Source organism: Sciurus carolinensis, chromosome 17, assembly GCF_902686445.1.
Source record: "Sciurus carolinensis chromosome 17, mSciCar1.2, whole genome shotgun sequence".
In the NCBI taxonomy this organism is placed as follows: Eukaryota; Metazoa; Chordata; class Mammalia; order Rodentia; family Sciuridae; genus Sciurus; species Sciurus carolinensis.
Genome location: NC_062229.1, coordinates 25,917,582 through 25,945,576, shown reverse-complemented (window position 1 = coordinate 25,945,576; position 27,995 = coordinate 25,917,582). Strand labels below are relative to the sequence as shown.

Below are 27,995 nucleotides of genomic sequence, written 5' to 3'. Positions count from 1 at the left end.
GGGAGTCTCGGCCGACGGTGTCCACAGCCCCGATCTGCCGCAACCGGAGCCTGGGGCGGCGTGGTCCCTGTGGCGCTCCGGAGGCGCCTCTTTGTCCGAGTGCTCTGACCAGACAGCCGTATCTGGCTTGGAACCGGCACAGCGATGAGCCGGGCAGACGTGGCCAGGTGAGCGGCGCTGCAGAAGCCTGGTTTAACCCGAAATGTAGGTACTGTGTGCCCAGCCTTGCACCGGGAGACGATGAGGAGCGTCAGAAAGGGTCCGACCCAGGCTTGGAATTTCAAACGTGAATTGTGACTTGGAAACGCAAAAGCCCAATTTGAGATGCGCTGCAGAGCATTCGGAACAGTAAGGGAAGTAGGAAAATGACCTGCACTTCCTACCTGTGTGGGATCTCAGTAGAGTTCACAGAGAAGTCTGTCTTTGTCTTTTTGAGGAATTTGAGGTCCAGAGAAAAATTGCTTACTCAGGGATTCGGGAGCATGGTGATTTGGAAGCAGAACATGCATACCCTAGATATCCCCTAGGTGCTGATTTTCAAATAGCATTTTACAGTTTATAAACTGGATAAACATTTCCCCCAAACTTAAGTATCAGCTAAATGAGCCACATTCTTTGGTTTACCAAATTTGCCCCACTGTGTGACATTGTATACATACATGTACAAAGATGACTAGAAGCCTGCCCTGCCCTTTTGAGTCCTCCCAGTTAAGTCCTTCCAGGAAGTGGTGGTGGTTGAGGGGAGAACCATGTAAACTACAATTACAGGGTTAAGAAATGGTCTGGCAGAGGTTTGAGTGAAAAACGTCCTGTGGGAAGCTGGAAAGATCAGGAAGGCTTTGCAGGGAAGGTGAGTTGACTAGAAATGGTCTGGAATTTTCTGACTCCACATCCAGCAGTTTGGAGGTCATGAGTGGTGAGTTGTGCATAGAACAGTTAAAATACAGTATCACAATGAGAGGTACAGCAAGGGAGCTGCCAGCTGCCTTCCTATACAGGGGGTCGGGGGGGATCAAGAAAGCCTTAATAAGAAAATGGTATTTGTTCTGGGTCTGGATACATTAGTAAGAATTTGTCAGAAATTGAGAAAAGGAAAACAAATCCAAAGAGGGAAAGTGTGTGTGCCTTCTACTTGTGTCTCCACAGTGTTAGTCTCAAACTTTAGTGTGCACCTCCATCAGTAGACGAGTTTTAGCATGGACTCCTAACAGACTTATTCACAAATTAAAGGTGTGTACTACTATACAAATGTCAATACATATTATAAAACGTTCATTAAAAGAGGAGTTAAATTACATCTTAGTGTTTATTTTTTATTTTTTATTTTTTGCACCCTTTGGGATATCTTGTGTATCCTACCTTGGAGACTATTGCTGCTTTTCTAGTCTGGGCACATGGGGAAAGGACAGGGGGTTGGCTAGGCTGCTAAGAGCTGTGAATGCTAAGCATAGACATTGGGGTTTTATCTTGTAGATGATGGGAACTACTGAAAGTTTAGTAAGGGAAGTCACTTGGAGAGATGCTTAAAAGAGATTGCATCTTGTGCCCCGCCCCCCAGCTCTGCTGGAGATGTGTCATCATCCTGGAATTAAATACCCTGAGAATTCTGATTTCTTTCTTGATGTTTCCATAGGTGACACTCCACCTCCTTCCCCAACCCTGAAAAATAGCTCCTGACATCTGAACTGTGGACTATTATTTTAATTGGACCACTTGCAACTGGAACAAGTTTCGCTTTGGAATCATAATGACCACAGAAGGCAGGGGAACTTTAGGTCTCATCCCCAGGAACTCTGTTTTCCAGAAGCAGGAGGGGCACCTGACTGTGAAGCAGGAGCCAGGGAACCAGACCAGGGGACAGAGCTGCAGTCTCCCAAAGAACCACCCTCCTGTCTGTGAAATCTTTCGACTGCACTTTAGGCAGTTGTGTTACCATGAGATGTCTGGGCCTCAGGAGGCACTAAGCAGGCTCAGGGAGCTCTGTCGCTGGTGGCTGATGCCAGAGGTCCACACCAAGGAGCAGATCCTGGAGCTACTGGTGCTGGAACAGTTCTTGAGCATCCTGCCTGTGGAACTCCAAACCTGGGTGCAGCTCCATCACCCTGAAAGTGGTGAGGAGGCTGTGGCTGTGGTGGAGGATTTCCAGAGACACCTCAGTGTACCAGAAGAGGTAAACAGTGGAGTCTAGAATAGCATTTGGAACCATTCTCTAGTACTTGAGTTAGCTTGGGGAATTGGCATCCTCTGTTCCTTAGGCTCTAAGCTGATTTGCCTTTAGGATTTCCAAACCTATTCCTTGGAGAGAGGGGAAATAATTTTATGCTCCAATCCATAAACAAAAATGCAAATCCCTGCTAAGCCCTGAATGACATTGTGAAATACTATGCTATAAGTCTGGCTACAGCCTGGGAATCTACACAGTACTCTTGGCAGGCAGGGGATCTGCACAGTGGTAGAATATGGGGGTGGAGGAGAAAGAGGCCTTTGTATAAGCCAATAATATGAGCCCTTATTTGAGAAGTTCTCATTAGTTTTGTGGACTTCTCAAAGTCAATTCCCCTTTTTCGTGCCTCTTAGGTCCTTTCTGAGAGATGACATTTCTGGGTCTCCTGATTACTTGTTCCTTTTTCTACCTTTCCAAGCCCAACTGGGGACTTTTTTCTTCAGTGCCAGTGATTAAATTGAGGACCTCATGCATGTTAGGCACCCTACCACTGAGCTACATCCCTAGCACTTTTTAAATTTTAATTTTTGAGACAGTGTATCACTAAGTTGTCTTGGCTGGCCTCAAACTTGGGATTCTTCTGCCTTAGCTTCCTAAATAACTGGAATTATAGGTGTGCACCATTGCACCTGGCCTACCTGAGGTCTTTTTACCTCTTTAATTCCAATTTCAATTTTCTCTTATTTCCTGGGGTTCTCTCAAATTTAAGGCCAAGGTAGCTTGAACCAGAGGAAAAGCTGGAAAAAGTCAGCAGTATGAGATACATTGGAAAATCGGACATGTAGGACTACAGAGCTAAATAGGTCTGTAACTATGTATATCAGTCAGGGTTCAGCCAGAACCGCAGAACAAGTAAATATTTGTGTGTCTGTGAAGAGATTTATTGCTAGAAAGTGGCTAATGTGATTGTGGTTGGCAAGGTAAGTCTGAAATTCACAGGGAGGTCATCAAGAAAGGCAAGCTGGAACTCTGGTACAGGCTGAAGCTGCAGTGCCCAGGCAGAAATTTTCTTCATGAAACCCTCAGCTCTGCTTTTAAGGCCTTGAAACAGAGAGTCAAGCCCATTCATCCATCATCTAGGGTAATCTCCCTTATTTAAAGTAAACTGAGTGTGAACTTTAATCAAATCTGCTAGGTACTTCACCGCAACACCTGGATTAGTGCTTGGTGAATTGCCAAGCTGATATATGACACCATAGAAAAGTTAGTTCCTCCTATTGCATTTCCAGTTGCTCCTCTTTGTCCCTTCTACATTGCTTCTTTGTACTTTTATAAATTACAAAAAATTTAAAAAATTTTTAAACTACTATATAAAATTTCCCCAATACCCAGCATGCCATTTTATTCAGTGTTTTTAAAAAATGATTATTTACCTATAAATATGTGTATATAATCATTCCAGTCAATTGGCATCCTGAGACGAGGTGTTGTCCAGTCATGTATATTTGATTGCATTTTTGAGAACTGTTTTTTCCTTTGTATAAACACATAAGCACACATGAATAAATCAGCCATCACAAGGGCCTGTAGAACAGGTAGCCCCAGCAATGGCAATGATAGGTAACTGAAGAAGTGTTTAGAGTGCCATTTAGTGAGAAAAATAGAGGGAAATTTTCCTTATTTTTTACCTTGTTTTGCTTAAGCAGAAGTGAATGCTCCCTTCATTAAAAGTCTGTGTTTTGTCCAAGGAGACTCAGAAAAAGGTGACCAAATCATAGCTCAGGTTGACAGGTAAGGCAACAAAACACTCATGGCTCCAGCCTAAACATGGGGTCATTGGTCTGTTACATTTTCTGACATGAACTCATGAAGGCAAAACTGTCTTTCCTAGCAGGGGTTCAGAAAATGTTTATAGAATGACTAAATGAATCAACACACTTTTCTAGGGTAGTTTGCCAGGAGGAGATTAGGGAAGTTCAGGGCAAATCAGAGCCATTCTTTTCATCAGGAGCAAGTCAGTTTATTGCTTGAGGAAGAGCATGGACATGTGTACTTGGGGGTTGGAGATGGTTAGAAAGTAATCCCTGTGGGGCAGCAGAATCATACAATTAACAAAATGTTTTTGTATCTTATATGTTTTTTGGGGAAGGGGATACTGGGTATTGAACTCAGCTACACTTGGTCACTGAGCCACATCCCCAACTCTATTTTGTATTTTGTATTTGATTTAGAGACAGGGTCTCACTAAGTTGCTTAGCGCCTCACTTTTACTGAGGCTGACTTTGAAATCTCAATCATGTCTCAGCCTCCCAAGCCCCTGGGATTACAGGTATGCACCAGTGCACCTGGCTTGTATCTTGTATCTTATATCAGCTCCTAGGAGCCTTACAAAATTGGTGTTTTAGCAGTAATTATCTCCATTTGACAAGTGAAGTAAGCCCAGAGAGATTGATTGATTTATCCAAATTAAACACCTAGTAAATATTAGTTTTAGCCAAAGTGTTGTTACTGCCAATTAACACCTAACACCAAGTGTTGGGTTCAAGGTTTTCTGCCTCCCTAGGTTCTAAACCACTACATCTTCTCTAGTGTCTTGCTATAGAATACCAATTTAGAATGAAAATTTAAATGAGATTTGCATGCCTTCAAGGAAAGAAAATCAATACATCTCTGATAATAAATTGGACATGTACTAGAATTTAATTGTCAGCAAATCACAAGGTTGTGTTAACACAGTGCAGTAAGTTCTGTCATCTGCCCATACCCACAGCTACTGTGTTGAAGAACTGTGAATCTTGTTTGTAAGAATATTCCAGTGAAAAACTTGGGAACCACAGACCCCAAGGAGTGTCCTGGTCCTACCACTACACTGATGAGATACATTAAAGGAATAAGTCCCGTGACATCTCAGTAGATGTTACCAAGCAGCTAATCTGTCATGGCTTATTAAAAAAGTTATTTTCATCTCCTACTGTGTCACATACATGCCAGTGCAAGTGCTTTTTACTTTTTTAAATTTATTTTACAGTACTGGGGGTCAAACCAGGGGCACTTAACCACTGAACTACCTTCTCAGCCCTGCTCCTTGTTTTTTGAGTTGAGTTGTGTCTTTTTTTTTTTTTTTTTCCTTTTTATTTTTTTATTTTGAGACAGGGTTTCACTGAGTTGCTGAGGCTGGCCTTCATATGTGGTGCTGAGAATCGAACCCAGTGCCTCACACATGCCAGGCAAGCACTCTACCACAGAGCCACAACTCCAGCCCATAAATGTACTTTTTTAAATGTAATGTCTTGAGTTTTCTGCAGCAAGTACTGCTGAAATTAGTAACCATGAGGTTGTGAGGAGCTGGTTTAGCATCTAGCAAAGGTTAGAAATAAAATGCTTATGTTCTGAGGGGTTTTCAAGAGCTCTAAAGATGAATGTTATCTGATCTTATTTAACTTTTTAATATCATTGGCAAGAGGTAGAACATATTAAAAGTTGAGTTTGCAGGTAGCCCTAAAGACCCTTAGCAAAATGTCAAGGGGAATTCATTCCATCAGAAAATATTAACTAAACACCAGTGTTGGGCCAAGCATTGCTTTAGGAGCTAGTGATCAAGGTAGACAAAGTTCTTGGCCTCACAAAACTTAAATTCCAGTGGTCAAAATAGACAGTAGGGATATAAATAAGATAAAGAGTAATGCTTATATCTGGAAAGTATAAATGGGTAATTTAAGAGAGAATGACTATCCCTGCTTTGTTAATGTGTTCAGGGAAGACTTCTCTGAAGAGGAGACACTTTGAGAGAAGTTGGAAAAGCTTCCTTAAGGTTTGTTGACCATTGTTCTGGGAAATTGTTTCATCTGTCAGTTTCAGTAGCTAGTCGTGCATAATCAGGTGTCACATACCTGTTATCTTTTACTTCTTCTGTACTTCTGATTGTTCACTTATGTAGTCTAAGGCCCTAGAGAACGTAGAATTGCTACTCTGGCTTCCATTTCTGGATGGTTTTTTGTAAGCAAATTTGTGTCTGAAGACTTAATACAGAGTGGAAATAGTTATAGAATCTGTTCCTCAAGCTCTTACTAAGAGGGTCAACAGAGGGATGGCAAGTAGGATTGCAGGCTTTAGATTTTGCTAGTAGGCTTTATTGGTGCTGCCAGAAGGACACTTGGACTTTTCTTTCCCTGAGTTTCTTCCCACAGGGGGCTTCATGGAGGTTTTGGGTTCTGTATCTTCAAGGATGCTCTTTTGAACCCAATTGTATTTCCTTATCTCTAGGTTTCAGCCCCAGCACAGGAACAGGAAGTACATATGGAGGAGACAACAGAGGAATCTCCTACCTCACCTCTCAATGGGGGTTCAGCCCCTGGAGCCCACCTGGAGCCTCCTCATGACCCAGGGGCACACCACCTCCCCAATGGGCATTTCGGTACTCATATCCCCAACTCTGATCTCAAGTTACACTTTCCATCTTTCCTCTGGAGTCTCCTTTCCTTCATCTTTACATCTCACACCTACTGGAATCCTGCATTGCCCTGCTAACTGGCCTCCTTCCTTAATGACCTTATCTGTTCCTTTTACTTATTCTCTAATCATTTGTGCATTTAGCAAGTTTTTCCAAGCACATATCATAGGAAATACACTGTGGAGAAACCAAAGAAATAAAGTACTCTATCACCATTTTTAAAGAGTTGTTATGTATGTAGCAAGAAGTCAGTCAAATGTCTAAGAAAAGGCAACCTCATAAGATGCATATGAGTGATACCTGTTCTCAGGCATTTGATCCTCTCACAAACAAGCAGTGAAGGCAAGAGGAAAGTGACAGACTATTTGCTGAGGATTTAGGCAAAGACATCAAGCTGGAGATTCCTTGAGCAGTCATTGAGGTGGAATCAGGGAGAGCTATATTTGGGAATCAAAGCCCTGCTTGTATAGGAATTTTGACATTGAAGCTAGCACGATTGGGCGGAGGGTAAAAGAAATAGTTCTCAGCCATATGGGAGCATTGTGGATTGAATGATATGGAGCCTCAATAGAGGACTAGTGCAGTAAAATATGCAAATAACTACTCGAACATGGTCAGTAACATGGAAAAGGATAGATCGGGGACACGTGCTGATGGACAAATCCATGGATGGGAGAATAATATGCTTTTTCTTAATGAAGGACTTACAGACAGAATGTGGGAAATCAAGAAAGGAATGTGGTAAGACTGCATTTTAGAAAAAAATATTTAAGTTGTCTTCAGACACTGAAATGAAATGTCCAATACAGAGCTGTGATAGGAGTCTGAAAGGAGAAGTGAGAGTTATGAGAGCCCAGGAGTTCATGGACAGAACAAAGATGGAAGCTGTGGCCTGGGCTTCCAAGAGTGTCCATAATGACATCGCAGGAAGAGGAAGAGACACCTGGACATCAGGGACCAGGGACCTGAGGGGAAATTAGGCTTGGGTGGAGATAGGAGAGCCGTGGCAGAGAGAACATGGTCAGAAACAGCTTCCCACAGACAGATGGAGGAGAATACAGACTAGGAGGAACACCCAGTTCTTAGTATGACCAGGGACTTCCCACTGTGCCCTCTAGGGAACAGTCACAGCACACTTGGAATAAAGCTTTAGGAGGAGGACCAAGAGTCAATGTATGGGGAGCTGCCTGGGTTCTCTTGAATCCTCTCCTTGGGAATATAGTTCTGGAGCTGAGGGCTGGGCTCGGCCCACTCAAAGCTTTCTTTCCTCCCTCAGCTCAACTTGGATCTGTAATTCCAGCTCTTTCTTTAGTGGGGAACTCAGGACATCAAGCAGTGGCCACTGTGCTTCAAAGGGTCAAGGCCCAGGTGAGTGTGACTTTCTCTTTTACCCAGATTCCTGTGCCTTTGGCCCAAGAATGTCTGGAGCTTATCTGTAAGGCTCTGCCAAATAAAAGACAGCTACTATGACTCTTGCCTAACTGGTTCCACTGGATCTGGGTTCCTACTCATAGCTAATGAACTTTGTCTTGCTCTGGACTGGCCTTTTCAATGAGTCATCCAAACTCCTCTCCCCTACCCCTTTGCCCACCAAGAACCAGTACCCTATGACATCTACACCCTGATGACTCTGCGCTTCAGGCTGGGGCTGTTCCTGAGCAGTAGAATCTTATTATTCCAGGAGACTGCAATACATGAGGACCTGTCTGTGGACTGTACAAGGAAGTGGAAAGGCCCTGCCGTCAATCAGAGAGCCCTGTACCACAACACAATGCTGGAAAATTACAACAGCATGAACTCATTGGGTAATGATTTTCTTCCCATAACTTAGAGTCTGCATTTTGTACATTTTCTTGGCTATATTCTTTTTCTTTTGAACATTTACGTTTCCAAAGTATAGTGAACCTAATTTTAACAAAGATCAGCATTTCCTTTACATCATGTTTTATGGCTATGTGGTGGCTAGTTTGGGTTTTCTAAGTTGTAAGGAAGGGAGAGTCAGTCAGTCTGTGGTAAGTAAGGAGCTTTGTGCTTTAAGGCTTACAGGAATTAGAACCCCAGCTGGACCAGAATGTAGGAAACAGGGTCTCAGAAAGAATGAGCCACAACCCAGAACAGCCCAGGAGCCTCAGCAGCTCAAGCAAATGAATTTTACACCAGTGTTCCAGTGTAACTATAACACAATAGCTCCCTGTATGTGTGTTTTCTCTCTGCTTCTCCACTATTACCCATTTATTTACTCTGAAACTTTTATCCCCATCATAGGTCCTTCTCAATTCTGTTTTGGATTCCCTCATACATTCTTTTTTGTGTGTGCATGCAGTGCTGGGGATTGAACCCAGGGCCTTGTGCTTACAAGGAAGCACTCTACTGACTGAGCTACATCCCCAGCGCCCCCTCATACATCTTATTGTGACTTCAAATGGTTTGACTTGCCTCCATTCACATTTCAGCCTTAGGTCTCACTTGTAATTGCTGTAATTTCTCCCAGCTTCCAGGTCAGAATTTACTTAGAGAGGGTTCTAATTGCTACAGCCATTAAATATCTGTATTTTGGTAGGTTCTGGCCCAGACCACAGCAGAGGCTAATGACTAACCTATACACAAATTGCACTGGGGTCGAGTGCCTGGCCTTCGTCCAGTTTCCTGTGGTGCCTCATGGGATGTTCAGGTCACTTGACACAAAGTGTGGTTGCATGAACTTCCCTTTCTTCAAAGACCAGGAAAGGTCAGATGCTGTGACTGACAAACTTACGACAGTAGCCAACTTGACTGAGGGTGGACATGAGAATAATCTTTTGATTTTCTATATGCTAAACGGTGTTAAGGCCTGGCCTTCGCTAATACAGGATTGAAGGGAACCAACCTGGTTTTTAGTGATAACCTACACTATTGTGCTTTTCCCCAGATTTTGTGTTCCAGAATTCTAGGCAAGTACTCAAATGTTCAGTTTCCTTATTCTAGAGAATCAAGATCCTAAAGACATTTCAATTCATATTTGAAATTATTGATGACTCTTGGTTTTATGGGAGTACAACACTTTTTCCTACCAGTTCACTACATGGGGAGCCAGCCTATCCACTTTTGAGTTCTGCTGTCCCCTTCAACACTGTTCCGCAGTATTTCTGAACCCATATCCACATCATGTCACTGTCCTGTCATACGATACTTTCCATTTTATAAACTTTCCTAGTCATACCCTAACAATATAATCTCTCACCAGCTCACTCCTGTCTTTACCCTTTCTCTTGTATTTGACTCAAAAGTGTTTGCCAGCTTTTTCTCTCCCACCATCTTTTCGGGTTGTCATGGTTGGGAAGGAATATAGAGTTTGTCATTTTACCTAGGAGACAGCATCATAGTAACTTCTGGAAGAGTGCACCATGCTTTGCCACCTGGGCTCCTGCTTTCTGACTGTCCCTCTGTCTGTTCTGGCTCAACATCTGTCTGTCCTGTTATCTCTTTTTCCACCCCCCTCCACTTTTGTTTTTCTATCCCTGAGGGAAAAAAAGAGATTTCCCATTTTCTCTCCTTTCTCAATGCGTTCTTTTATTCCTTAACCATAAGGTGACTTTTTTTTTCCCGCTATATTAGACTCTTGGTTCTGTTTCCATAACAAATCATGAAGTGAATAAAGGTTATTTTTTTTTTTCTATTGGCAGGCGAGAACAGGATGGAGAGTTCTGAATTCACTGTAAAGCAGGCCATTGCTAAAGAATCAGTGTCATCTGATAGGTCACCAAGGGGACATTTTGGGTTGGCTTCTGTAGGTCCAGAAACTAGAGAAGTCTGTGAAGACACTTTGAGGAAACTGGAAGGGCAGCCCTCAGATGAAGAGGGGAACAGACTGGAAATCAGTTTCTTGGAAATAACAGATGAGGATAAGAAAAACTCCACGAAAGACAGATGTGAGACTTATAAGGAAGTAGGGGGGCATCCAAATCTGTCCCCCAGTTCTGATGAACATCACGGAGTCCCAAAGGGACAGAAATTCTTTCAGTGTGATGAATGTGGCAAAGTGTTCTATCGGAGTTCACACCTTATTGGCCACCAGAGAATCCACACTGGAGAGAAACCCTATGAATGTAATGAGTGTGGTAAGACCTTCAGGCAGACCTCCCAGCTAATTGTTCATCTCAGGACCCACACTGGGGAAAAGCCCTATGAATGCAGTGAGTGTGGGAAGACCTATCGGCACAGCTCCCATCTCATTCAACACCAGAGACTCCATAATGGGGAGAAACCCTACAAATGTAATGAATGTGGAAAAGCTTTTACTCAGAGTTCTCAACTCATTGATCACCAGAGAACCCATACTGGGGAGAAACCTTATGAATGCAATGAGTGTGGAGAAGCATTCATTCGGAGCAAAAGTCTTATCCGACATCAGGTCCTTCACACTGGTAAGAAACCTTACAAGTGTAATGAGTGTGGAAAAGCCTTCTGTTCCAACAGAAATCTTACTGACCATCAGAGGATCCACACTGGAGAGAAGCCTTATGAATGTAATGAATGTGGCAAGGCCTTTAGTCGGAGTAAATGTCTTATTCGACACCAGAGCCTCCACACTGGGGAAAAACCATACAAATGTGGTGAATGTGGGAAAGCCTTCAGTCAGAATTCTCAACTCATTGACCATGAGCGAATTCATACTGGAGAAAAACCCTTTGAATGTAGTGAGTGTGGTAAGGCTTTCAGTCTGAGTAAGTGCCTTATTCGGCACCAGAGGCTTCACACAGGTGAAAAGCCCTATAAATGCAACGAGTGTGGAAAATCCTTCAATCAAAACTCTCACCTCATTATACACCAGAGAATCCACACTGGTGAGAAGCCCTATGAATGTCACGAGTGTGGGAAGGTGTTCAGTTACAGTTCCAGCCTTATGGTACATCAGAGAACCCATACTGGGGAAAAGCCGTACAAATGCAATGATTGTGGGAAAGCCTTTAGTGACAGTTCACAGCTTATTGTGCACCAGAGAGTTCACACCGGAGAGAAACCTTATGAATGTGTTGAGTGTGGGAAAGCTTTTAGTCAGCGTTCCACTTTTAATCACCACCAGCGAACTCACACAGGAGAGAGACCCTCAGGTCTGCCTCGGTCAACCTCATAAGGCATGGTTCTCTGAGACAGAGACAAGGAACTTCAGTGAAGTTTTTTTTTTTTTTTTTTTTTTTTTTTTTTTTTGTGATACTGGGGATTGATATTAATTCCTTGCACATGTTAGGCAGGCATTCTGCTACTGTCCTCTGTCCCAGCCCATTTTACAAAATTTTTATTTTGAGACAGTCGTGCTAAGTTTCCCAGGCTGACTTTGAACTTTCAATCCTCCTGCCTCAACCTTTGATTAGCCAGAATTACAGGTATGCTCTACTGTGCCCAGCTTGAAGATTTCTTTACAAGAAGTATCTTCACCCTGATCTCCCCTGAAACCTCTCATTAAAGTGGACCATTGTCTGCTGTTTTCCATTGAGTCACTAAATTGGGAGTGGGAATAACTTACTGCAGTCCTTCTCCATTATTAAGAAAGTAAGGACTGTGCATTTCATTTATTTGTAGGTTTCCCTACTCCTTTATTTTTTATAAAAAATATTTTATGTCTAACTCACTTTTTAGTTATGCATCCCACAGTCAGACTGTGCTTCTCAAGGACAGAGGTAATATCTGTATTCTATGTCCCCCATTTCACCTTTTCACAAAGGCATTCTGCAAGGCTGTGATTCATTCTTCTCTTCCTCTTGGCTGTGGACTCCTGTGTACTATTTAAGCTTTCACCTGCGTTCTCTGACTAGAAAACCATTTTTTCTTCCTATTATCTAATCTCAAGTTCTTTCATAACCTTCAAAAGCTGTCTTTTTAAAAAGTTTTTTTTCATAGATAGCATGCCTTTATTTGCTTATTTTTGTATGTGGTGCTAAGGATAGAACCCAGTGCCTCACATGTGCTAGGCAAGTACTCTGTCACTGAGTCACAGTCCCAAGACCCAAATCTATCTCATTTCTTAAGGACTTTCTACACCTGTTTATTTATTTCTCTTAAACATCTGTTGATTTGATCTCAGTGCTTTGAATGACTGGTGCTATTAGGTGCAACTGTTGTTAAATTGCTTTGAAAATGTGTTCAATGCATAGTGTTTACTTTGCTACCAATTTACTTTTGACTCTTTGAGGTTGGGCATATATCTATATCTTTCAACACATAGACAATAGTTTGTATATATTAGCTATTAAATAAATAAGTAATTTTTAAACCTGGACTCTGAATTGAGTTATGCACAGTTTCTTCTCTCCCCACAAGCTTCTACTGGTGAGAGGGCATCCTATTGTGGGCTGTCATGCACAGAAATCTCATTGATATCTCTGTATATGTTTGTAGAAATCTTATTACTGATATTTCTGCCTGAAAACGGTGTGTGTGTATGTATGTGTGTGTGTGTGTGACTGAGTGTCTAGGTGTTGGGTTGGGCAATCATGTCACACTGAGATACAGGTTGCCCTACACACTGGCTGCAGCTCTGAACTTGTTGACTACATCCTACTTCTTCAATAAAAAGGTTAAGAACAATACAGATAATTGAGAATTCAGCCAGATGCATTCCTGGATGATTGGAATCTACAGTGATAAGTTTTGTGGTAGAGTCAAATGAATAAGTTTTTTCCTTATCAACCAGTCCTGTTTACATACAGCTGTCATCTTAATTTAAAGATCAAAACTGTATATTCAGTTAATTTTAAGGCCACCTTTTATTCACCAAAGACTTAAGAAACAGGAGATCTCAGAATTTTTCTCTCTAGTTATACATCCCATAGTCATTCACCAGTCATGAACTTTAAGATCCTTTATTTTCCACTGTTGCAGTAGGGCCCCAGTCCCAGAAGACCTTCACCTCTAGTGTCCATCTCTCTTTCCATCCTCCAGATTTCCTCTTAACAGAGAGTACTGGCAGTATGGCAGAAGTGGCAGAGGAAGCTAGAGGGGCAATGTCAGATATGTGACCTGAGGAGGAGGTTTTGTGAACTGCATTATATGTCTAACACTGGAGAAGAAAGGAAGAGGTGATGCTTAAGAAAATAATTAGATGTGATTCTGGGGGAATATCTCAGTGGGAGGGGACTTAAAAATTACCAAATTCAGGTTACAACTTGAAATATATAATTTATAGTTTGATTTTTTTTTTTTTTTTGCAAGCAGGCATTTTATTAAAAAGAAAAGTGCAAGAAGGAATCAGAGCTTCCAGCACAGAGCATCTGAGAGGGGCAAGGGTGCCTCAACTGTATTTTTGGTATTTGTTTCCATTTTCCTTTGAAAGTTATGAAAGAGTTCTGCACATAGGAATGTGTGTGTTTCAGAGAATTACTTTGGGAGCTCCTAGATCCAAAGGAAGAGCTGACCCTGTACCACTAGGTAGCCCCATGGGCTGGACATGGGCAGCCCTCCACCTTGTGTTGACCTTATTGGTTCTATGTATCATCAGTAGAACTACCCTGCTTATTGGATACTGCCATTTTACCTTCTGGTTCTTGTCTGTTTATCCTCTTTCACACTAAATCTCTGGAGGGTGAGGATCAGCACTATTCATAACCTTATTTACCCACTACCACCATTCTGGTGTAAGTGTTAATTAGAAATGAATGCCCTGACTTTCTGGAAAAGCCTCAGAAGTGACTGCATTTGAAAGTCATACCTCCCTATTAGTTTGCCAATATAAATAAAATTGCCGATATAAGTTATCTGGATCTAGATATTTGGGTATATTGTCTTCAGTTCTCATAGTTTTATTTCTTAGCTTTGTAGGTATACAATATGCTCAATTAACTCATTTTCCAATCTATTGCTTATGCATAAGTAAGAACTTCAAAATGTTGAATAGTGCATAACAGGCATTCCATGTCTTATTTCTGTTAGAAGTAATGTTTTTAGCGTTTTGTAGTATCAAAGAGTTCATTTTTGGGTTATGATATTTTTATTGAACTTAGGAAGTTTCTTTTATTGAATTTAGGAAGTTTCTTTTATTGAATTTAGGAAGTAGCAGTATAGTGGTCAAGATCACAGGTTTTGTTCATGGCATCCTGCTTTTAAATCCTGGTTTCATTGCTTTTTTAGGTGTGTGACCCTGGGCAGATGACTTTGCTTCCTTGTGTCTCAGTTCCTCCATCTATAAAATGGAGCTGCTTCATAGGATTGTAAAGTTTAAATTAGTTAATATGTATAAGAGACTGACTAAAAACAGTGCTTGGCACACAGTGTACAGTATAGTGATTATTATATTTTCAGTTTGTTCTAGTGGTTGTGCTCTGTGCAAATTTTGCTAATATATATCACATCATCATGTTTACTATCATGTGAAACCTGGGCACAAGTTTGTAGCTAGTAACTTATAAAATACTTCTCTTCCATATATGTGGTTAGAATTCCTTTTTCATATATGGTGTTTTTTGTTTTGGTTTCCTTTCAGTTTTTTCTCTGTCAGCATTTCCAAGGCTAGTGTACCCCCATGTCCCATTTTGAATTTCATTTTTTCTTTTGTTTTTAAATTTTTGTTGTTATTGTAGATGAACACAATACCTTCATTTTATTTATTTTTTTAATGTGGTGCTGAGAATCGAACCCAGTGCCTCACACGTGCTAGGCAAGCACTCTACCACTGAACCACAACCCCAGCCCCATTTTTGTCTTGAATGTATTTTTTTCATTTGTTCTTTTCCTGCCTCAAGTTGCAGAAGGTTTTCATTGGCCCCATATTACATTTGTTGTTTTCCTCATTAGTGAATGATGAGAGCTTTAATAATAATATATAACTTTTACAAGGTACCATGTAGAGTAAGTTTTGCATACTCCATTTTAAGGTATAAAAATGCTTGGCATGAAAACAGAGACAAATGTTTGATGATCTACTCCTTTTTTCTGGCTTGTGGGTATTTCTGACATGATGCCAGATTAAGAATTGTCAACTGATTAAAACCAAAATATCCTCTGCCCAAAGGTGGCCCAGTCTCCAGAATTAGGGAAAAATGTGCAAATGACATTTTATGATGATACCCAGTAGTCTTTCCCCCATTCCCTTCTGGTCGCACGGTCTTTTACATGAATGATATCTTTATAACAATGTTTTAGTTTTTTGTTGCTGTAGCCAAAATGTCTGACAAGAAGGAAAGGTTTATTTGGGCTTAGAGTTTTAGTCAGTGGTTGGCCAACTATATTGCTTTGGGCCTGAGGTGAGGCAGAACCTCATGGCAGAAGGGTGTGACAAAAAAGCTGTTTAGCTTATGACAGCCAGAAAATAGAGAGAGAGAGAGAGAGAGAGAGAGAGAGAGAGAGAGGGAGAAAGTGCCTCAGGACAAGTTGTAGTCCCCAATGGCATGCTCCTAGAACCCTACTTCCGAACTTGCTCCACATATCTACAGTTTTCACTGTCCCCCTGTGGTCTGTTCAGCTGTGAATGGATTAATCAACAAGTGGTCAGAGCCCTCATGGTCCAGTCACTTCCCCCAAAGCCCCACCTCTAAGCATTGCTACATTGCGAACCAAGTCTTCAATACATGAGACTGTGGAGGATATTCCAGATCCAAGTCATAACATTTTGCCCCAACCCCCAAAGGCTCCTGTCCATCTCACAATACAAAACACATTCAGTCTATCTCCAAGACTCAGACTCAAGGCAAACTCTTAGCTGTGAGCCTTTGTAAAAACTAAAATGAACCTTCAAAATAGTAAGCTTTCAGAGACTACTGAAAGCTTAATATGTGTATTTTAAGGATTTGTTAGCTGCATACTAAAAATCTTCCAAATTTTCTCAAAACCGCTACTAATGAGAAATACATTTTACATTGCAAAATATATACACACACTACACACATACACATATGCATGAACAGACACAACCAAATTAACATCACAAAGTCATTGCCATATATACACATATATGTGTGTATACATACATACCCACCATTCACCTTTTGTTTTACAAACTATCAATCTTGTATTTCGCATAATGTAATATTTTAAAATGTTATATTTAATGAGTTGTAAAGTCAATTTAGTTAAGTCTGGACAAAATTAAAACATGAACTGCAAAAAATAAAAGCGTTATGTGCTTCCAATAAACAATGGCACAGACTAAATATTCCTGTTCCAGAAGGGAGGAATAGGGGTATAAAAAGAAGGGATTTTATCAAAGCAGGATGGAATCCCAGCAGAGGAAACACTAAATGCTGTAGATCCACGTTTGTATCCAGGAGCACAAGATGGCAGAATGTGGGCTCCAGAAGACGTTGGCAGCCCCATCCTATGGCATGCTGGTTGCATCCCACATGACTTCTCTCTTGGGCTAACTCCACTTTCTGCCTGTAACTTTCCTGTGCAGACATTCCATATTCCTGGCATCCCTAACTTCTTGGAGTCTTCATTGCAGCTTTGTCATCACTTTCTAAGCTTCGCACATTGCCCTCTCAAGGGCTGCCTTGCAGAAATTCTGACCCTGACACACATTACTTGGCCTCTCAGGCCTTCCTTTGAAATCTTGATGGAAGCCTCCATGACTTCCAAATTCCAATACTTTGCATTCCTGCAAAACCAGCACCTTGTGGACAATGCCAAGGTCTGCCACCAACTCAAGAAGTAGGCAGGCCCCATCAGAGGATGACTGCTCACAAAGGAGCCACTAGTGCCCCTAGGTTTGAGATGTGAGTATCCTATTACAGGGGCCACTTGTGGAGAAGGTGATTGTGGCGGCCACTACAGTGCTAACCTTAAAACCACCAGTAATTGTATTCATTCCAGTTTATGCTCTGCATTTAATATGGCTATCCATTGTCAGCATCTATCCTTACAAAGTGACTCAGGACAATGAGGTAGTTGTAGTTACTTTTAGAAACTCTTTCCCAAAGAGAGCCACATTGTCTTGGGTCTTGTCTCTTAATTCCCCACAGATGATTGTGCAGAGCAGGGGGACCCGTGACAGATCTGTGGGCTGCAGAGGCTCTCCAAGGACACCACAGCCTCTGGGTGTTTGGCTCCAATCACCAGTGGGATCCCAGCTATTACCAATGACTTCACTGGGACCTGGAGAGGAGGTCAGAGTCTTGCACAAGGTCATTGGTTCATTTGCTTATTCAACAAATATTATTGAACACCTACCCAGGAGTGTGCCAGAGCCTGGGGTTACAGTTTTGTACAAGGCAGAGCTGTATTCTGGGAGGGAAGAAATAAAACAAACTTGAAGGGTTAGAAGCAGAGCCTGAGCATCTGGAGGGGAAAACATAAAACATATCTTGAGGCCTAATGATATAAAAAATGGGTAATCAGGAAAAGAATTTTTTTCTCCTCATCTAGCAGTAATATAAATTGGTGTTCCTAAACTGACTCTCTTTGGAAAGACTTTTAAAAATCAATTTCTGTGCAAACCACAAAGGTTGGTGGTGGTTTGTTATGGCAACCCTAGCAAAATAACACACTTGATTTCTATTGAGGAACATTTGGTGGTGACCACTTTATGATTCCCTCAGTAAGAGGGAAAAAAAGTTGGTCTAAAAACTGGAGATGCAGAGAACGTGGCAAGTTGCACTTGCTATCAAATACAGACATAGCTTCTTGAGGGAAGGGTAGGTAGAGCACCTTCACCTCTGTCTTAAATACAAACTATCTGTAGCTCTCTCTACCGTGGAACACTGTATGCGCTGGCTACTGGGTTGTATTCCAAATGGTCGTCCAATGTATATATTTTACTCTCAATTGAAGGCTTCACCTAGAAGCAAATATCCAGGTGAATTTTTCAGCACTGTCATGAATGGTTCTGCTGTGGGACATGGTAGGCTCCCAGTACATATTTTATATACTGACGATAAACGATAGCTGACCCTGGATTTGAGATTGAAAGACGTGATCTGTGGACGAAAAGTCAAACTCAGCTCGGCAGCCAGAGTTGGCCGTCGGCGCGACTTCGGGGAGGGGCAGTCCCAGAACATAGCTGGCTGAGCCTTTGACAGGTTATTCTTCCCGCGCTAACCCGGCTGCTCCCAGGGTTCCACCCTTTCCAAGGCTCTCCTCTCATGGGCAGGACTCTCCAGGACCTCCCGTCCTCGCAGCCAATGGTAGCGCAAAGCCTAGCCTGGAGGCGGAGCCGTAGTGCCCGCGGACCCCGCGGGCTTCGCGGCCCGGGAGGACTCCGGCCTGGGGCCACAGAGACGCGGAAGCCTCCTGGAGCCTAGAAGGGCCGGAGGGTTGGAGGGTCGTTAGTGGGTAGTCATTGACGCAGTTCCTTCGCCACGGTGTTCTGAGGTGTGCTTCTGCCGCTTTCGGTGAGGGGTGCGCCGCGCCTGACTAGGGGCGAACCGCGTTCTGGGAGTTTGTGGGGCGCACAGACCAGGAACAAGGCATCCTCTGCGGCTGCTTGCAGCCGAGCTGCGCGCAGCACCCGAGGGCTCGTGGTGGGCCGTCTTCCCATGTTCCGCGATGCCCCTTTGTCTTGGGTCTAGTCTCTAACTCCGCACAGCTGCTCACTCGGAGCAGCGGGGCCGCTGGTAGAACTGTCATCCCGTACCCTCCCAGCCCGTTGGCCGCTGGGGCTGTCCGAAGAATCCACAGCCCATGAGTGTTTGGCCTCGATCACCAGTGGGCTCCCGGCAATTACCAATGAGTTCACTGGACCTAGGGAGGAGGTCAGGGGTTTGCACAAGGCCATCCTTTCGTTTATTCACTCAACAAATATTTATTGAACACCGACCCAGGAGCGTGCTAGGGGATACAGTTGTGTACAAGGCAGAGCTGTGTTCTGGGAGGGAAGAAATGAAACAAAGGGTTAGAAGCAGATCCTGAGCATCTGGAGGGGGAGACACAAAACATTTTGATACCTAATAATTCTAAGAAATGGGTAATGCGTGGGAGGGGGATCTTTAATGTCCCTTTTAGACTTTATTTCTTCGGTCTCCTTAAAGACATTTAACTCAGCTAAGTTCCCCTCTCATCAACTGTCTCATCGTTACACTACAAAGAAATTCCCAGTTGGAACACATTTTGCAGTTGGAAAATATGGAGGGTTTTAGATATCAACCGGTGAGAAGCAGGCCTTGATATGTTAGAATGATATGTTAGTGTGTCCTTCAGACACAGGCTTGTCACTGTTCATACGATCTTAGGCAAGTCATTCAATCCTTGGAAGCCTCATTTCCTCATCTTTAATATGGGAAAGATCATCCTGCTCATAGTACCATAGGAAAGGAAGTTAATCAAGAATAGGACACTGCCCTGGATAACCATAGAGAGTTGAGGTCTCAGAGAACTCCATCATTTATATCTGTTTACAATGATTCAGGACCCCATTGGGAATTCTTCACTGAACCCCAGGAGAAGATCAAGCCGGATCTATGCTGGGCAGACCCCTTGGAGTGAAACTGCTATGCACAAGGAGTAAGAGAGAGCCCTTCCCTTCTCTTCCAAGCAGGTGAGAGCCAGACTGTGAAGTTAGTCTTGGGACAGGAATCCTGCCTCCTAAAGGATGTGGGGACCTGGGATGACAGGGAATGTTTCCAGATGACTATTTTTCAAATTGGGAAAAAAACAAAGACATGGAAAGGGGACCAAAGAGCAGAATTTGGTGATGATGGGAAAGGGCGATGAAGTGGGACTCAAATATTGTTGTTGTGAAATTTGGATTTCAGTTCCAGCTTTTCCCCGTTGGCATATGAGGCCAAGTAGCCTGGGAGGTCCCTCCCAGCTATTACATCCTAAGAAGCCGTGACTAGTGGGACTGGTCAATTTCCAAGGGAATTCAGGCCCTTGGATGGCCATATTGAGATAGATTGACAAGGATGCAAATATACTGTTGTGGTGTTTAGCAGATAATCTGAAGCACAAAAGTACCAACAGGCAGAGGATGTAATTAGTGGCTTCACTTCTCACCATCCTTGTATGTACTCTTGATATTGGATAGAATTTTGAACTTGTTGAACATTGTAAATTAAACAGTATTTACTGAGTCCTCTTTATGCCAGGTGCTGTGTGGTACCCACAGGCAAATATCATGAGCCCTGCCCTCTTGGGACTTAGTGCTTAATGTCATGGGCACAGACACATGTCAGGGGCACAGACATATACATGAGCAATTCTAGCATAAGGCAAATCCTAGTTTATATTACACATTTGTTACAGTCAGGGTTTTAACAATAGAAATTTTTAAATTTCAAATATATCAGCTTTTCCATTAAGGTTTCACATTTTGTTTTATGCTTGAGTAAAGGCCTATCTCTACCTAAGGTCAAGTGGTCCCTTTATATTTTCTTGTTATTATTGTTTTTGTTTTTTCCTTTCAATTTTCATATTTTACTCATCTGTCTCTTTAATGTTTTCAGGTATTTCCTTTTATTCCTTACTCCATTGCAATTAATGACCAAGGACCAACCAGTACTCAGAGGGACAGATGACACTGGTGAATTAAAGGAATACAGCATTCCTGGGTAAAGATATCTTGCTCTTGCTCTTTGTGGGACTAGACCTTTGCCTTTTGTGAGTGCCTCACAGCTTGAGATGGATGGTTTTCCTGGGATCAGAATACTTACATACAAGTCTCAGAGATTAGTGGGGAGAAAATCTGTTATGTCTTTTTGGGCTTCATCCATTTGCTGGCTGCTTGAAACTGGGCCTGTGCGCACAGTTGCCTAAATAACCCTAGTATCATACTGGCCCAACAGCCTCGTCTTCTCTTCTTCCTGCTTCTCTAGTGAAGCCCCACCTCTCTCATGCCTGGAGAGTTCTTCCAGGACTTCTGAGGGAGTGTTCTACTCAAATGGGCGAAGGGCAGCCCATAGTTAGGTTTCCTTTTGATCCAACTTTCTTCCTCCTTGATCTTCCATCTAACCCTGCTCCCTCCTCAGGTCCTGCAGAAGCACTCTGGACCTCCTCAGAGTGTATCCTGTGCATTTCTTTTTCCCTACCTGCCCCTTCTAAACCAAGCCCTAGCTTATAAACTTATACATTTTCATGACTTTCTTTGTTTTCTGTCTTATGATTCTCAAATTTGTATTCCTGCCATATTTCTCCTCCTTGACTAAAGTGTTTTCCCGTGTCCCCATCTTGCTTGGCAATACTTCCTTCCATTCTTGATTCTCAGATGTGGATCTGATGACCTTGGATTGTTTCCATCAGTCATCCTCTGTATCCAATCTGAGGTATGTGGGTGCTTTCTTGGGATAGCTGGATTTCATTGTTCTCTGCTCTGTCTTTATCTTCCTTGTTGTCTCATTCATCATTCATTCATTCAACAAACTAATTGAGCACCTACAAAGGATGACCTACCCCGCAATGGTCATCCATATCACATTTCTAAAGATTTTTCCTAATTCATTTCTCTTCCTCCATTCTTCTTTTTCCCCTTTAATCCATCTGGGCTAATCTTCCTAGAACATTCTTTTCCTATTTTCATTTTGGATAGAGGATACAAAGTTTATTATCCAAACTGGGATACTTTGGTGAGTTAAAGAGAGGTACTATTAAATATGATATTGGGGTAGCAGGTATAAACTAGCACCATGCTGGGAAAACCAAGATATATAATCACCCTATTCCTAGGCTGTATCTCTTGGACTCTTTCTTTTTTATTTCTCTGGGTTTATTTCCTGTGGAATACCCCAGCTGCCTGTCTCCTCTTCTTTCCACGTCATAAAGCTGAAACATGAATGCTCTGAGAGGTGGCAGAGAGGAAGAAAGTATGGGACTTAGGGGAAATGGATGGTAAGCCTTAAAAACTATATTGACAAGTGAGAAAGAGAAGGAGAGCAACACGAGAAGAGAATAGCAAGGTAGAAAAGTAGAATGGAGTGAGGAAAGAAAATTAAGGGTAGATTTCATTCTTTTCTTTAGACCTTGTTCCTCATTGACCATCAAATTATATCCATATTTGTTTGTCTTATAATTTTAGTGTTCTGACTGGATTCACTTCAGGCAGCTCGATTCTTTCATTCCTTCATTTTGTTCATTGAACAACAAAAGAATTTTGAGTGCAGACTAAGTACTTTTCACTGTTCTAGATGCTAGGAAATACGATGGTGAAAAAACAGAATCCCTGCCAGCATGAAGCTTATGCTGTAGTGTGATTTCCTACTTATTTGTGAGTATACTAACCCCGAGCCACCTTCCTTTTGAGAATACAAACACTGCTTCCCTTCTGAAGCTCAACTGAAGTTCTGCCTTTTAGAGTTCTTTCCTGTAGCATTCCAAGTCCCAATAATTGCTCTTCCCTTCCCCTCCTCTCCCACTTGGTAATTTGTAAATTTGTAATTTACTTTCTTATTGTTTTGTTATACTACTCCAATGTGAGCTTCTTCGAGGTAGATATAGTTCATGCTTGTATTAATTTTATCCAGCCATCATAACAAAATATCATAGACTGAATGCTTTAACAACAGAAATTTATTTTGTTATAGTTCTGGAAGCTAGAGGTCTGAGATAAGCCACATCCTGGTTTGTGAATGGCCACTTCATTGCTGTGTGTTCACATGGCCTTTGCTTGTCTGTGTACAGGGACAGTGAGAGCTCACTGTGGTGTTTTTTCTTATAAGGACACAGATCCTTTTGGATCAGGGCCTACCCTTTATGATCTCATTTAACCATAATTATCTCCTTAGACGCCCAATCTCCAAATGTGGTCACATACCAGGGGTCAGGGCTCCAACACAGTAATTTTAAAGGCACATAAACATTCAGTTCATAACAATGTTTCTTTAAATTTTCTCTGGGTTAGACTCAGAACAGTGAAATGTACAGAATAGGGTGCTAAATAATTATTAATTTAAGAAATGTATGAAGAAAAGAGAAGTTTTAGAAAAGATTAGAAATGGAAAAGAACCTGGGTAGGACAGCATATGCCTGTAATCTAGCAACTCCTGAGGCTGAGGCAGGGGGATGGCAAATTCAAGGCCACTCTCAGCAACTTAGCAAGACCCTATCTCAAAATGAAAAGGGCTGGGGATGTAGTTTAGTGGTAAGAGTGCCCCTGAGTTCCATCCCCAGTACTGCCAAAAAAAAAAAAAAGGATATTACAAAAAATGGAAAGAACCATCAGCTTTCTCACAGAGAAAACTCTGGAGGTGATTCACTTGCTATTCCACACTCCACTCTGCAGTCCCCTGCTTCTCACTGTTTCCTCCACTTGCTTCATCCTGTCTGATTAGGAGAAGTGGCAGCAGCAGATTGGGAGTGAGCTCAGGATCCTGCCAAGAACCCATGTAACCCCATTGTCTCTGGCTACCCTTCCTATCTTGGGCATTAGTCCGTGGAAGTGCCTGTGTACGAAGTCATTGACACCTGTACTTCTGAGATATGAACTCCAACCTTGACAATTCTCTTCTTGCTGGTCTTGAGCATTCCCCATTGGGTATATTATCCCCCGTCTAGAGAGTAACTTGGTTTATCAGAAAGCTATGAAACAGTAGAAATTGATAAAAGATTTTGAAAAGACTTGGTAGTATTACAAAAAAATTTCATTTCTTCTGACTCTTTAACTCACTTGTGGAACTTTTATCCTAGCAATATATTTCAATAGGAAGAAAACTTTATGTGTTTAATGAGATTACGATAGCATTATTAATGATGTAAATAAACCTTAGGGGACAACAGAAATGTCTAGTACTAGCAAAATGGTAGACAAATTATAATGAATTTTATTAGTAGTATATTATGTAGCCATCAAATGATCATGTGAAGATTAAATAGCAATGTGGAAAAATACTTATAAACAATTAAGCCAGGTGTGGTGGCACACACCTGTAATCCCAGTGGCTCGGGAGGCTGGGGCAGGAGGATCGCAATTTCAAAGTCAGCCTTAGCAGCAGTGAGGTGTTAAGCAACTCATTAAGATCCTGTCTCTACATAAAATAGGGCTGGGGATGGTCAAGTGCCCTGAGTTCAATCCCCAATACCAAACAAACAAAAAACAAACAAACCCAAAAAACAACTAAGTGTGGGTTGTTGGAGAGATGTTGGTCAAAGGTTACAAAATTTCAGTTAACCAGGAAGAATAAATTCAGGAACTCTTTTAGACAATATGATAGTTATAGTTAATACCAATGTATTGTATACTTGAAATGCATTGAGAGTAGATTTTAAATGTTCTCACAACAAAAAAAAATGGTAAGTATGTGAGGTAGTGGCTGTGCTAATTAGATTGACTTAACCATTCCACATTGTATACATTTATAAAACATCATGTTGTATACCATGAATATATAAAATATTTTCCTTTCAATTAAGAAATAAAGTTAAGGGCTGGGGTTATAGCTCAGTGGCAGAGCACTTGCCTGGCATATGTGAGGCACTGGGTTCGAGTCTCAGCACCACATAAAAATAAATAAAAATAAAGATATTGTGTCCATCTAAAACTAAAGAAAAATATTTTTAAAAAAAGAAATAAGTGAAAAAAATAGGATGAAAGCTATATCTTTTGTATATTTAATAGTATACATATGGGCAAGTCTGAAAAGAAACATAATAAAAGAAAAATTAATCATGTGTTAATGTCATGGAGTCACCTTTCAGTTTTCTTTTATAACTTGAATCCCCTAAATTCAAGGTCTGCTAGGATTACCAATATGTCCAGAGTTTCATATCAAGCCAGTTGGGAAGTTACTTTTTGTTTCTGATATGTGGTTTTTTATCTCAGGCCCTCTCTGTTGTCCTGTCCCCTACGCTCACCCTTTTGCCATACTTAGATTCTTTACATGCAAGGTCCTATTAGAGTCCCTCTGTCATACTTGCAACTAACCTATCCTCTTGGCTTCACCCAGTAGACTTAGTCTGCCAATGTGATAAATGGTAAAAAGCAGACAGAAAAAAATAGCATAAATTGCTGGGCCTAGCTGCAGATCAGCCCCTTCAAAGTAGGCTGTGATGTGACTAGGATTTAGTATTGAAAGGATGTATTAACATTTATCAAAATAGGACTTAAATCCAGAGACCTAGGTTGGGTCCTAGTACCTGGACCTAGAGCAAAAGATGAAATCTTAGTTATATCCTAAGACAGAATTCCAGTTGCTAAGAGCTGGGGATGCGGTCCAATGTCAGAACACTTGATCCCCAATACCACAAAGAACAACAACAAAAAAGAATCCCAGTTGCTATCTGATAAAATAAGTTCCTATTATATGACAATAGTATATCACTAGTACTTAGGAAATATGTCAGCAAGAACTAAAAACCAAATCGATCTGACGATTAGTCATTTCAGTTACTTAACTAAGGATCTTTCATTTTACTTTTTCTGGGTACCAGATTATAGTTGAGCCTGTTTTTGGAGTTAGGTGGCTCCAATTCTGGAAGTGGAGCAAGAGGAAACCAGGGTAAATTTTATAGTATTTATTGCTGAGAAGAGCCCATGATTTTCCAGAACCCTTTAACTTGGTCTCTATGTGTAACTTTTGTCATTTTTTTTTTATCAATTCCTTTGCCTTTGAATACTTACCCTACTCACCCTTCCAGGTAAGACCCTATAATCTGCTATCTACCACATCTTGTTGTCCTTAACACAGAGAATAGGTGACATGCACAATTTCTGTTTCTCCCGTCAGATGCTGAAACTGGGACTGAGTAGGTGTTGATTCCAAAGCATCATTCCTGGAAAATCAGAATCAAGTTGTACTCTCAAGAGAATTCCACAGAGGTGTCACCAAGGAATTCAGAATGTCAAAAGCCCCTCTGAAGGGAAAGAGAAGACTAACAAGGCTGTTGGAATGTTCCAAGCAATAGAAAATGAGGAGAAAGACGAGAAACTTCAAACATCTGACAGTTAAAGACAGTAAAACACTCACAGAAGTGAGTGATCAAGAATCTGAAAAAGATGGTGGTCAATGCTATGACCCAGCAACACACGACAGAGTTCAGGCTGAAAAGAGACAATATGTATGTACAGAGTGTGGGAAAGCCTTTAGTCAGAGTGCCAACCTTACAGTGCATGAGCGGATTCACACAGGAGAGAAACCCTATAAATGTAAGGAGTGTGGGAAAGCCTTCAGTCATAGCTCCAACCTTGTGGTTCATCGGAGAATCCACACTGGACTGAAGCCTTACACTTGTAGTGAATGTGGGAAATCTTTCAGTGGTAAGTCACACCTCATTCGGCACCAGGGAATCCACAGCGGGGAGAAAACCTATGAATGTAAGGAGTGTGGGAAAGCTTTTAGTCGGAGTTCAGGGCTTATTTCACATCACAGAGTTCACACTGGGGAGAAGCCCTACACTTGTATTGAGTGTGGGAAAGCCTTTAGCCGCAGTTCAAACCTTACTCAACACCAGAGAATGCACAAAGGAAAAAAAATATACAAGTGCAAGGAGTGTGGGAAAACGTGTGGTTCTAATATGAAGATTATGGACCATCAGAGAATTCACACAGGGGAGAAACCCTATGAATGTGATGAGTGTGGAAAAGCTTTCATCTTAAGGAAGACCCTTAATGAACACCAGAGACTTCATCGAAGAGAGAAACCTTACAAATGTAATGAGTGCGGGAAAGCATTTACTTCTAATCGAAACCTTATTGATCATCAGAGAGTCCACACTGGAGAGAAACCATATAAATGTAATGAGTGTGGGAAAACCTTCAGGCAGACTTCTCAAGTTATTCTACATTTGAGAACCCACACTAAAGAGAAACCCTATAAATGTAGTGAGTGTGGGAGAGCCTATCGTTACAGCTCACAGCTTATTCAACATCAGAGAAAACATAATGAAGAGAAAGAAACCTTGTAGATAACATTGTCAGTAATATAGCAAAATGCTACTTTCTTTGAAATAATTTTCAGTATTAATTTTAATTCTACTTGTAAGAATCCAAATGGAAAATAATAATAGACAAAGGTTAACAAAAGGGATATTTATGCCAGCATCAGACATAAATGTACAAGAGAGAGACCTCGATTTTCAGTAGGATGGGGTTAAAAGAATGATGCTCTATCTATATGATGGTTCTGCAGCCACTGTAAACATTTTTAAAGAAAATGTGATGTCAACTGTGCATAGTGGCGCATGCCTGTAATCCCAGTGGCTTAGGAGGCTGAGGCAGGAGGATCATGAGTTCAAAGCCAGCCTCACTAATTTAGCAAGACGCTAAACAGCTCAGTGAGACTCTGTCTCTAAATACAAAAAAGGACTGAGGATGTGGCTCAGTGATTAAGTGCCCTGAGTTCAATCCCCTGTACCAAAAAAAAAAAAAAAAAAAAAGAAAAGAAAAGAAAATAATGTCATGGGGAAATGATTTGGACAAAATGGAAGATAAAACTGGGCATGGTGGCATGTGCCTATAATCCCAGTGACTTGGCAGGCTGAGGCAGGAGGATCACAAGTTTGAGGCCAGCCTCAGCAACAAAGTGAGGCCCTAAGTGGCTTAGCGAGACTGTCTCA

General features: G+C 41.6%; 1 protein-coding gene across 8 annotated transcripts; it reads left to right on the top strand.

Annotated features, from left to right (window-relative positions):
- LOC124968632 (zinc finger protein 660) lies at positions 1–27,984 on the top strand. 8 transcript variants are annotated; one of them, XM_047531285.1, is made up of 7 exons: positions 1–167; positions 1,634–2,170; positions 6,428–6,578; positions 7,891–7,982; positions 8,296–8,419; positions 10,277–11,714; positions 26,492–27,984. In XM_047531285.1, exons 2-7 carry the CDS (start codon positions 1,748–1,750, stop codon positions 27,342–27,344), a joined length of 3,081 nt encoding a protein of 1,026 aa, XP_047387241.1. In that variant the 5' UTR covers positions 1–167; positions 1,634–1,747; the 3' UTR covers positions 27,345–27,984. The 8 variants fall into 8 exon arrangements, with proteins under 8 accessions (XP_047387241.1, XP_047387234.1, XP_047387236.1 ...); XM_047531278.1 differs by lacking the exon at positions 26,492–27,984 and having other exon boundaries at positions 1–204; positions 10,277–11,761; XM_047531279.1 differs by lacking the exons at positions 1–167; positions 26,492–27,984 and adding an exon at positions 770–850 and having other exon boundaries at positions 10,277–11,761.
- Positions 27,985–27,995: the final 11 nt, after the last annotated feature.

Bases quoted from the DNA above. Each gene is read 5' to 3' on its own strand.
- LOC124968632 (XM_047531285.1), top strand. From the start codon at position 1,748: ATGACCACAGAAGGCAGGGGAACTTTAGGTCTCATCCCCAGGAACTCT. The intron at 7,983-8,295 runs GTGAGTGTGACT...TTATTATTCCAG, and splicing joins TTCAAAGGGTCAAGGCCCAG to GAGACTGCAATACATGAGGA. The intron at 11,715-26,491 runs GTCAACCTCATA...GGCTGAAAAGAG, and splicing joins AGACCCTCAGGTCTGCCTCG to ACAATATGTATGTACAGAGT.